The sequence below is a fragment of the Acomys minous genome (assembly GCF_964271855.1).
Source record: "Acomys minous genome assembly, chromosome: 12".
NCBI classification, from domain to species: Eukaryota; Metazoa; Chordata; class Mammalia; order Rodentia; family Muridae; genus Acomys; species Acomys minous.
Window position 1 is genome coordinate 75,045,647 of NC_140493.1, and position 11,768 is coordinate 75,057,414.

General features: G+C 45.1%; 1 protein-coding gene across 1 annotated transcript; it reads left to right on the forward strand.

Annotated features, from left to right (window-relative positions):
• The first annotated feature begins 409 nt into the window (after window positions 1-409).
• Window positions 410-7,346, forward strand: LOC311579683 (eotaxin-like). Its single transcript, XM_084750466.1, has 3 exons — window positions 410-620; window positions 5,621-5,732; window positions 6,184-7,346. The coding sequence occupies exons 1-3, from the start codon at window positions 545-547 to the stop codon at window positions 6,287-6,289; spliced, it is 294 nt and encodes a 97-aa protein (XP_084606592.1). The 5' UTR covers window positions 410-544; the 3' UTR covers window positions 6,290-7,346.
• The last annotated feature ends 4,422 nt before the right edge of the window (window positions 7,347-11,768 follow it).

The following is an 11,768-nucleotide window of genomic DNA, read 5'->3' on the forward strand; positions in this document are numbered from 1 at the left end:
AAGCCAAGTATAATCCTAGTTTTCTAAAGTTATCCCTACTCTTGCTGCTTCCAATAATACTAAGTTCCTGGATACTAAGGCTGTATGGCAACTGAATTACGTACAAAGGTCAAGCAAGACTATCACTTCCCGTTTCCTGAAGGCGGGCCTTCTGGGCCTCCAAAATCCTTCAGGTCACCAGGTGAACACAGGGACCAAGTAGGGTTCCTAAATCCACTGGCTTTCCCATGCCGTTCCCTGACTTCTCTGTCCCGCCGCCTAGTGATTAGTTACATCTCATAACCACATAATCTCCTCATTTTTCACTCCCATCCCCTGACAGATGCCAAGTCCCACCCACGGTTTTGTGTTTCTTCTGCCTTGCTGTCTTTCCAAGAGCTGGCCTGTGCGCCGCTGCTCATGACCCCTCCTTCATGACCTTCTGCAGGCAGAGTCTTCACTGGAAGCTTCCACCCACTCCACTCCCTATAAAGGTGGGCAGACTAAGCCAGCAGAGCACAGAGGCTGAGATCAAGGCAGATAACTCCCAACTGTCTCCTCCACCATGCGGATTTCCATACTGCTTCTGTGCCTGCTACTCATGGCTGCCGCCTTCACCTCTCAGGTGCTGGCTCACCCAGGTAAGTCCCCTGCTGACCCTGGGAGGGAAGGTATCCATTTCTTAAGCCACACAGCAGGGCTCTTCAGAGACTTGCTGCTAACCACTAACCTTGCAGTTTAAAGATGGGACAAGAAACCCCAACCAGTCAAACAGCCAGAACGGACACTGGTCTGCGTTCATATTGCTCTTTATGTCTCTCTCTGGCTCTGTGTGTGTGTGTGTGTGTGTGTGTGTGTGTGTGTGTGTGTGTCTGTCTGTCTGTCTGTCTGTCTGTCTGTCTGTCTGTCTGCTTGTCTCTCTCTCTCTCACTCTCTCTCTCTCTGTGTGTGTGTGTCTGTCTGTCTGCCTGCCTGCCTGTTTCTCTCTCTCTCTCTCTCTCTCTCTCTCTCTCTCTCTCTCTCTGACATGAATACTGAGGCAGGTGCCAAGTGCATCTAAACACAGCCAGCTCTCCTCACAGTGTCTTGGTATGGATATTGGTATGACACCCATGGTATGTCACAGTGAGCGTTCGGATAGTGGTGAAATTGAAGGACCTATTTTGGGGGAAGAGTTTCTGCAGGATTCTAACATAGCAGTAGTGGCAAAACAGAAAAGTCCTGAGACGTCCTCTAGAGCGGGTTGCTCTCGACTCTATTTAGGAACCTGCTGCAGGTGTTTGTGCCAAACCCCGTTTTTGCAATCTTTTGACGGCTTGCTTTTACTAGGCGTGTAAACTAACGCATGCTGCAGTGACAGCTAATCCAAATCAAGTCAACAAGGGGCGGCTTCTTGCCCTTAGCAAACAATAACAATGCAGGGGCTTGGCTTCTGTACTGTATACTCAGGGTCTCAGCCCTGTTAAGGGAGCAAAGGAAAAGAGTGCTCAGGGGCTCCACAGGCAACACTTGCAAGTATCAGAAGTATCACAGGCCACCCCATCTCCTCCCGTACTGGCCAAACTGGTTAATACCTCCCGCCGACAAAAGTGGCCAAGGGTGCAGGTGAGTTTGTGCCCAGAGAGCAGGCGATGGAGAGTATTTGACGACTGATTCTGAGACTAACACATTGATGGATGTGCGCTCCTCTTTAGGACAGCAAAAGAGTGTCGGAATGATGGGGCTTTTTTCTGGCCTGGAGAAAATGATCTTTGACAGTTGTGTTCATGCTTTTGAACGAGTGGGTTTATTAAGTACATAGCAAGCCGGATTTTTCAAAAGATGGAGCGAGATAGGGAGAGGCACAAACTATCAACTCTAGTGCTCGAAACGTTCAGCAGAAACTGACTAAGGGAGCCCTTTTAAGGTGGTCGTCTGAGGTTCCTAATGGATAGGGTCCGCCGGGTGAGGCTTCCAAACCAATGAGCAAGTAATAACAGAAAAGTACAGCACTAAACTGGGACTCAGAGCATCCATCTGAAAGTGACTGGGCAGTTGGAACAGGGAGTTCCCGTTTGAGCCTCTGATGGCAATAGTTCACATTTTAGCTGTTCTTTTTTTAAGGACGTACTCCTCTTACTCTCGGGTGTCTGGCTGTCCTCTCTTCATCGACATAGAGCTTTGGCGTGGGTAGTCTGTCCCCAAGCAAGAGCTCTTGAAGAACTCTGTAAGACAGACATGTTTTTGTCTGAAATTGAGGTGTGAGAGCAAGCCCACTCCCAGAGCCAGATTTTAAGTGAGCCTAAACAACACATAACAATTTAGCACTATAATGCACATTCTGTTCAGCCCTTAAATTGCTTGTGTGCTGTCATACGGCACTGCCATCTCTATTATTTGGAATAAATAAGGGGGTTGATTTAACACATTGGGGGGTGAATGTAATCAAAAGTTAACTATAGACTTTGTTGACTTTTTTTTTTTTCATTTTAGTGGTGTTGTTACTTTTAGAGATCTGAGTTTAATTTTTTTAAGTATGCTTAGTTTTACTACTGGATGCCCAGCTGTTATAGATTTGCAGGGTAGAGGTGGGGGTGTGTGAATCTCTCCTCAGACACTGGCTTTTGAAGGATTACACTTTGAGATGGACTTACGTAGGTCTGAAACAGGGAAGGGGCAAACCAGCTTCCAGGCTTCTCAGTGAGTTTAAATAACATATTTTAATATTTTAGTATATTTAGTGTACACATTTGTTTTTATCATAACATGGAGGATTTGGGACCCAGTCTTTGGGATTGGATGTTGACTGATCCAAGTTCCTTCAGAGCTGGCTAAGGATGTTAATGAGAGGGCTGGATGAACCCCTCACTGAGGTTCATGCAGAGGACAGGTAGGATGTATGGCACTATTCTGGGTAACCCAGCAGCCCTCAGTAGAAGGCTGTGAGCATGTGATCAGGAGCTAGTTGCTTCTGTCTGAATTATTTGAAGTTTTAGGGCTTAGGAACTGGACAACATCAATTATAAATAAAGGACCAAAGAGACAGAGTAGAATTAAAGTACTGAGATCATGAAGGGTCTGATGTCTTGTGAATGATTTGTTAAATTCTGGAAGAAACACACCTGTCTGAGCATTTAAGGAGGCAGAGAGTGTTTAAAGAAGGCTTTGTAGACAAATAAATAAGTACATAATGTGCATAAGTATTTATCTGGAGTTGTTTTGGGGTTAGCTCTTAAAGAGAAAGCATAAGTCCTCAACTGGCTTGTTGGTTGATGGTGTGTTTTTCTTCCTCTTCTATATTTTTGAATGTCTTACAGAAATAGGGCTTAGCATTGGATAGGTAAAACCAGGTAGCAATGCTATGGGATTTGACAGACTGCCCTCTTTTGAACTATGCATGCCTTTGTTGTGGTTATATATTCTTTTATGGGGAGGAGATGGTTAAGACCACATGGCTAGCCACAGAGAAACTTCTTTATAAGTCACGGGATACCCCCCAGGGGACCACTCTTTGGTGTGGGAGAAGCTCCTTGGCTCCAATAGTTTAGCTTGTTTTCTATTCCTTGTGCTCTCTGAGGGAAGGGTCAGTGCCTGTTCACCAGGTGGCTTCCTTTACAAGCATAGGGAATACATCCTTCTCTGGTGAGTCTCCTTCTGTGCTGTGCCCAGGTCTCGTGGACTTCTTACAGTCCAGGCTCTGAAAATTCCGTGGCCCCTCTGATCAAGAGGACTAGAGATTTAGAAGGATCCCAACAAACTGGCTGACTTTAGAGGCCAAAGGCTACAATACTGGCTCTAGTTTCTGGCCCTTTTCTCCTCGCTGATGTAGGCCTCCAAGCTGTGGTTGCTGGACACCCAGGAGGGCAGCCTTACCATCCAAAACTTCTGTGTAACATCTCAATAGAGCTTGGATGTAGAAAAATTTGAATGGATCTTGATTCTGCTAAAATGTCATTCGCCCCCGTCCAAGTATGAACCAGCCTAGCAAAGTTAGCAAATCACAAATAACTACCTTGATTAGACATGCATTTTTGGTTTTTGCATCAGTTTTTGTAAATGTTGCCCTGAGCGGATCAATATCTGTAGGAATTGTAATAACCTTTAGTAATTTAATCAAACATACAGGATCTTTAAGTCCCACACTGCATGCACCTTGCACAATCATTTATACCTCTTGTGACTTGGGTTTAAGCTTGTTTATTTTTGTCTTATCAAACAAAATTCACATTTATTTTTAAAAATTTACCCATTTAATGGAAAATTATCTCATATTTACATTCTTTAAGCCCCTTCTTCTCATCTAGCTACTTAAACAATTCATCTCTGTAAATAAGAGTTGAATGCAAATTATATGTATACTACTGTATAGGAAATTAACATTATATAACCATATATATTATTAAATGATCTATTATTATTGTTATTATTATTGCCATTATTATTTTTCCTTGGGGGTTGTTTTTTGTTTGTTTGTTTCTGTTGTTTTCGGAAACCCTTCCTAGCACTTGAATTTTTACTTTTTTCCCTTCTGGTCTTAGAGTCTTGAGAAACTTCCTGAACTGTTCCAAGAACCCGCAGGGAAATCAACGCCCTTGCTCAGTGAACACTCTTTGTAAATGAGAAAAGACCAAAGAAAGTGTTCACAGAGAGATGAAATCTTTACATGTTATCCCTGTAGTAGTAGTGTCAGGCACAGAAGATGCCCATTTCCTTGTCCTAGTGAAGGGCACACGGGGAGCCAGGAATCTATGGGGGTGTCATTACTCCCTCCCTCACTGCCATTGTGTACACCCTGTTTCACTTTTTATGAGAGTTACTTCTTTAAAACAGAAATGGCAGTTCACAGCCTGCTGACAATGCCAATTACATTCTCTGTGGTCTGGGGAGTGGTCTCTGTAGCCACACTTGAAGTTTTGAATGAGGGAGTGTATTTATTAAGTACATATAGAGCCAAAGTAATAGTAAAAGTAAAAGTAACAAACACATACACACACACACACACACACACACACACACACACACAGAGAGAGAGAGAGAGAGAGAGAGAGAGAGAGAGAGAGAGAGAGAAGGGGGGAGGGAGAGAAGTGCCCGTCCTAGAGAGCAACTTAATAATAGAAAGGTAACATCATCAAATTGGGGGCTTGAAACCAGCAGAAACTGGCTAAGGATGCCCTTGTGGAGTCTCCCAGAGTACTTCCTGGCTGCAGCTCTCTGTGTCCTGCTAACGACAGTTTCCCTTCTAACTGTTCTCTGGGGCACAGTACTATTCCTCGGGGTCTATTCTGCTGTTTCCTCTTCAATATCACGGAGTTGGACACTCATCCCCTTGCCAGACAAATCTTGGGGGAAACTTGACCCAAACACACTTAGGTCAGAAATGGAAGGGTTAGGGTAAACCGGCTTCAGGAGCCAGCTTCTCGGTGGGCTCAACAATCTATCACAGTTTACCAGTGTAAAGTACATCGTACCTTGTCAGAGGCAGTGGGTCCCCACTGTGCAGAGGAACCATGGGGAGGTGAATGCATCGCATCAAAGTACAGGGCCTCATGGCTTTACCTCCACCCTTGACGCACCCTTACTTTCTCCCTACAGACTTTCTTCTTCCAGACTCCAGACTCAGGCGACTCATTCTTCCTGTCCATTTTCTTCTTCCCAAATTTAGGCGCTATCCCAATTTCCTGCTGCTTTATTATGACCGGTAAGAAGATCCCCAACCCACTACTGAAGAGCTACAAAAAAATCACCAACAGCAGATGCACCTTGAAAGCCATAGTGTGAGTAAAACACTCGACCGCACCTATGCATGCACGCGTGGGCGCACACACACACACACACACACACACACACACACACACACATGCACACACACCCTTCAGGCCCCGAACTCCTTTCCAAGACACACAGTCAAGAGCTGTGTCTTAATTAAAGAATCATACAGTTTGAGAGCTGAAACTCAATCCATGGGCTTTCACAGAATGTGGTGTTTATTCCCAGCTTTCTTCATGAACTGGTTCCTGGCCAGATTAGATCTTTCAGGTCAAGAGAAAAGACGTCTTTACTGGGCCATCAAGAGCAGGAGCCAAGCCTGGTGCCCAGTCGTCTTCTAACCATCATTTTTGTACCACAGTGGCCTCTGCACTCCATAACAAATGATCCGGGAGGGTTTCGGAAGGAAGGGGGAGAATTTTCAAAGCATTCTTCTGATTGTTTGTTTGTTTTCTACAGTTTCAAGACCAAGTTGGGCAAAGAGATCTGTGCTGACCCCAAGCAGAAGTGGGTCCAGGATGCTACAAAACACCTGGACCAAAAACGTCCCACTTCCAAACCATAAACAACGATGTCTTTTGAGATTAAACCAGAGCCTAAGAAGTGCTTGACTCCTTCTCTTCTCTAAGATGTGCTCTGAGGCAATCTCTGCGCCGTGCCCAAGGACTTGGCTTCGTGTAGTTATAGATGGAACTGGAACTCATTATGTTGGGTGAAATTAGCCAGACTCGAAAGATTGTGTAACTTCTTGCATATGCAGAATCTTAAAAGGGGGGCATGAAAGTAGATGTGGGATTCCTGAGGAATAGGATGGAATGGGATGGGAAAATAATTGAGGATAATAGAGGACTGAATACTATCAAAGCACCTTAAAGACACATATGGAAATGTCACAATATGACCCACTGTTTTGCACAATGAATATACACTAATTAAATTTTAACATTATATACACACACACACACACACACATTCTTATTGGTTTTTCAAGACAGGGTTTCTCTGTGTAATAGCCCTGGCTGTCCTGGAACTCTCTTTGCAGACCAGGCTGGCCTCGAACTCACAGTGATCCTCCTGCTTCTTCCTCCCAAGTGCTGGGATTAAAGGTGTGTGCCACCATAACCAGCTCAAAATGTTAATATTTTAAAACATGTTACATTTAAATAATTGGAGTTTTAAAGCATATTTTTCATGGCTATCGGTTCTGTGGTTGGGTTGTTTGTTTGTTTGTTTGAGACAGGGTCTCACTGTATCATCCTGGCTGTCCTAGAACTTACTGTGTAGACCAGGCCGACCTCAAAGTCACGGAGATCTATCTGCCTCTTCCTTTAAAGTGCTGGGATTAGAGGCATGCTCCACCATGCCAAGCCTAAACGATTTTTATTGGTATATAGCAAGTATACATAATATTTTACTACAACCTGTTATTTTTAAGTTCTAAAGCTTTGAGATTCTTGTTCATCTGTTGGTTCTGGTTAAGTCTTTTTGCGCCCTCCTCCCATTTCCCATGTAAAGGTCACTATTGTAGAAGTGTTTTGTATTTCTAGAAGGATATTGTGGGTGCAGGGTGTGTGGTATTTAATGAAAGTGGATTGGTTTGGACATTCATAAAATCCATGCATATCTTATTACCTGTGTTGGGTTTTTTTGGGGTGTGTGTGTGTGTGGGAAAGCCCATTCCTCTGGGGGTGGGGGGAAAAGATGCCAGTTGGGGGAGAATCGCTTGTGAGGTGGGGCTGTGTTCCTTACAAAAATGACACTTTGACTTGGCTAGTGCTTTTCAAAATCCAGATATTCCATTCTGTCCCTACAATTCTTGCTTCCATCAGCAAGGTCCTAACTACACACATGCACGCGCGCGCGCGCGCACACACACACACACACACACACACACACACACACACACCTGAGCCAGTCACTCTGCAGGTGTCCCCCACTGCACCTGTGCTCAGCTCTGGGATTCCTGCTCCTATCAGAGAAAGGTCCCAGCTCCACAGTCCTCACTCATTCTGCTGAAGCCCCGCCCCACCCCCACCGTGGTGATGTAACACCATGCTTGTTCCAAGTCTTCCCTGGAACCCATTGCAACTGCCTGTGGTAGCCTCTCACCTCGCCCTTACTGCTCTGTCTTGCAACACAGACCACACAGACACTGAGGGATCTCGGTCCAGGCAGAGAAGAGCCATTGCTTCAGCCAGTGCCTGGGGTGAGGATGAGCGACGTCTACCAAATTCACTGGGTGCCTCCCCTAGGTATAAATGTCTGGCATGGAGGGCAAACAGGCCGTCAAGGGAAGAAGTTCAGATAGTGATGTGTAGGGTGAACAGAAAGTTTTGTCTCCCAAATTGGGGTGATTTTCAGAATAAAAGGGAGCTGTGACTAATTCCTCTTAGAAAGAGGATGTAAGTTAGTAAACCATCACCCTGGTTATAACACATATTGTTTTCAGTTAGTGATAAGAGAGAAACTTCAGGAAAAACAGGCAGCTGTGGGCAGGATTGCTGAGTGGAAAAGGGAAAAGCGGCTGACATACTATTCCACTAGGGAGGCAAGAAACTGTGGGGTGTGTGTGTGTGTGTGTGTGTGTGGTGTTGGGGGTAACCACTGGCAGATAAATAGGAAGGAGGAGTAACCACAAGAGTGGTCCAATTCCAGATTAAATACCACATGTTAAGAAACTGATGGCAAAAACTTCCCAAGCTCCACCAAAGCCACAATGAAAGCTATTCTCTAACAGCAGATTAAGAGGACCAGCATTAGACTCCAGTTTTACACACTTGAGAGAACCCAGCCGCAAAGAGACGGGGGCACTTCTTCCTGTATAAACAGCTCAAATCTGCATCCCCCTGTAGCATCTTCAGATGGACTAGCATCTCTGGCCTCACATGACTTTCATACCTAGCCACAGAGACCAGCTCTGTCCCCAAGGTTGGAAAAGGTCATGGCTTCTTGCCTGAATAACTGTATCATCTGAAGCTGACAGTCCTGAATCTATAGTTTTCTGGGTTAGGCTGTGCACAGAAGGGCCACCACATTAAATAACTCTGTACCATTACACCAAGCTCTCCGGGGACCATGATCACTGTGGTCCAAGATGATAAAGAGGTCAGCATGAGACACTCAGAATCACATTGTTCTGGGAGGTGAACGATCTCAGTATACATCTGTGAGTGATCACTCTTACTGTTGTGTTGGGTCTTTGAAATGTTCGTGTGATACTGTCTTTTAGGTAGAAAACTGAGCCCTCTGGCCAATGACCCTATCAGATTATCTATGTGGAGAACAGTCTCCGTTCACAGGAGCAAGAAAGTTCTACACACTGAGTACCTGGAATCCCTAGTCTATCTTACACTGAACCTTTCTGGAAGGTTCCCCATGAAACAACTTCTAGTAACAACTACATAATGGCTCCCATTCAGAGATGTCATGGTTCTGACTTCAAGTAAAAGCCCTTTATCTCTCCTATAGTCCAGTTCTAAACACCACCCAGAGATGAGATGCATGCCCAGAAGGCACATACCAGCCATGAAGTGGCCATGAGACATCCCACTGAGACCAACACACCAACAGACTGACACCTCCAGTGTCAGTCAAATACCAAGGCGACCTCAGAAAAGAGGAGCAAAGGGGCGAGATACCCTCGTGATGTGAAGGACTGAATAGAATTTGGTCACATCCCCTACACCAAGCTTTCTCTCCTATCTTTTGAAGCATCTTGAGTCCAATTTCACCTCTGGTAGATCATAGCATGATCTGGAATAGAAAGTCAGGTTTTCAAAGCCCATGTATGTTGCAGCCATATACAGGTAAACAGACTCTAATCTAGACCTGGGATGTCACTGGTCTGCTGGAAAGGAAACTCCTAGGTGATGATATTCAAGTTGAGTGATGGAAAGGGAAGAAAATAGAGAATTTTCATCAAGATGTAGTCCTAGCCAGCTAATCCTACAGAGAGTATTAGACGAGGCTAACCCAAAGAATGAGGCCTGCCTCCTGGCTGATGGCTTCAGGGGAAGATCCTGTAGAGAAGAGTTTGCTGGGAACTGTTTGCAGCTCATACTCGGAAGGAGAGCCTCAAACCTGGGGCAGGGAAAATCTAGGCAGAACACCAGACTCTATTAGGACCCTCCCTTATTGCTGTTCAGATTCATTGGCTCACATGAAATCTAGAAAATTCCAGAAGTCTTTCAAGCTCCCCCCTCCCCCGCACCCGCCCGCCTTGAAAACTTCAAGAGAAAGGTCAATAGGGTGAACTTCAACTTCCTTCCAACTGCTATGCATGCTTTTGAGACTGTAAACAGTGCTCCCCTTCCTTGAACCCTCATCCTACAGTTCCCCCAACCTCAGCCAACACCTAAGCTGGGCTCAGCAGCTGGACTTCTCGCTGTTGACTAAGACCTCCACGCATGAAGGTTGAACCTTCAGTCATCTTGTTCTTCTGAAGGCCAGCTTGCATCGGCTGCCCTTATCCACCTGTCAGCCTTGGGTGAAGGAACAACAAGAAATATGTGACTGTGCCACCCAGATGCCAAAAAATGCTCAGGGAGAAGGAGTAGCTCCATCTCCTGCTAATGGCCAGGGACCAAGCCCCCATCCAGGTAGGGGCAATTTCTACCTTCTCCTTGCCTCTGAGTCTATTGACCTGCAAGTGACAACATGATAACATGGCTGTATCTTGATATTATATGAGGTACTTCTAGAATGCATGAATGTATTCTTCTCCTACAAGCCAAGATTGCTCAACCACACCACCCTGATGGATAGGAAGAGTAGACACAAATACTCGAAGTGGGTCATAAGAAAGGATGAAAAGTGAGGTCACTATTGCTTCCATCTTTGGTTCTTCTTTTGTGGATTTTACCTACTAGGGATACAACACCATATTGTAATGACTTTGAGGATATGTATTGATTCTCAAAGGTGGATTCCATCTTTACAAGGGGCTCTCTCTAAGCTGGTAGCTCAACTATACCTTCCACAGGCTACCCACTACACTCTCTTGCTGGGAGCTCCTAGGGAAACATAGGTTCTCCATAGGATCCAAGGATCTTAGGGGTGCAATCCAGTGATGCACCTCGTTTGCTTCACTGTTCCTGGCATTCTGCAGTGATGTGAAGTGACTCATTGTGCTGAGAATAAACATCCTATGCAGTCTCGGGAAGTGGTGCTGGCTGCGGTACTGGAGCTAAAAGTGTTAAACTCACACCTGGAGAGTGTTTGTTCCAGTTAAAAATGAATTATTGCCATTTTCAGGGTAGAACCTGACTACATTAATCAGACACATAGCTTGTGCTATAGCTGGATGGATGGTCCCACAGCCGGGATCAGCATTAGCCTCTGTTACTAGCCTGCTGTACAGTCAGCTACATCAATCTTTGTAGGCAGGAGCTCTTGCCATGGGACCCGGGCATTATATAAACCTGCTCCTATGACTAATTTAATCACATGCTCACTGTCCCAGCACTGTGATAACAAATACCAGAGGTTGGCCAGTGTCAACGACTAACCCATTCTGCTTCCCTGAGGGCAGCATGTCTTCGTGTGCTGTGTGCGCTCTTGTAGACACATCGACTATGCCTCTTACTCCAAATAAGGTTTTGCTTCTCTTTTATCAGGCCCTTTACAAACCATCCAGAGCAGTAATCATTATCTATCGGCACATGTATAGGCACATGCCAAAAAAGGATGTCAGTTGCAGACATCACACAAGATGAGAGGGCCCAGGGGACCGTGTGCAATGAGACACGCCTAGGGATAACAGGATCACGCGTCTTTGAAATGAGTCAGCTCCCAGTGCAGACGCTGTGACCATTGCTGAAATGATGATAGAGGAGGCTTTAGGACCTAACATAAATTTACCTGATAATGTGGCTTTACAAGGGGTTGATTTTGCAAAAAAAACAAACAAAACAAAACAAAACAAAAAAACCTAAAAACATTGAAAGATCAGCTTTGTATAACAAAACGTTGAACAGTATCACCCACTGCAGAGAGATCCTCCATGAAAGAAAAAGGCAATACAGCAAATTCCACTGCTGGCTCAG

Bases quoted from the DNA above. Each gene is read 5' to 3' on its own strand.
- LOC311579683 (XM_084750466.1), top strand. From the start codon at position 545: ATGCGGATTTCCATACTGCTTCTGTGCCTGCTACTCATGGCTGCCGCC. The intron at 621-5,620 runs GTAAGTCCCCTG...TCCCAAATTTAG, and splicing joins TCAGGTGCTGGCTCACCCAG to GCGCTATCCCAATTTCCTGC. The intron at 5,733-6,183 runs GTGAGTAAAACA...TGTTTTCTACAG, and splicing joins TGCACCTTGAAAGCCATAGT to TTTCAAGACCAAGTTGGGCA.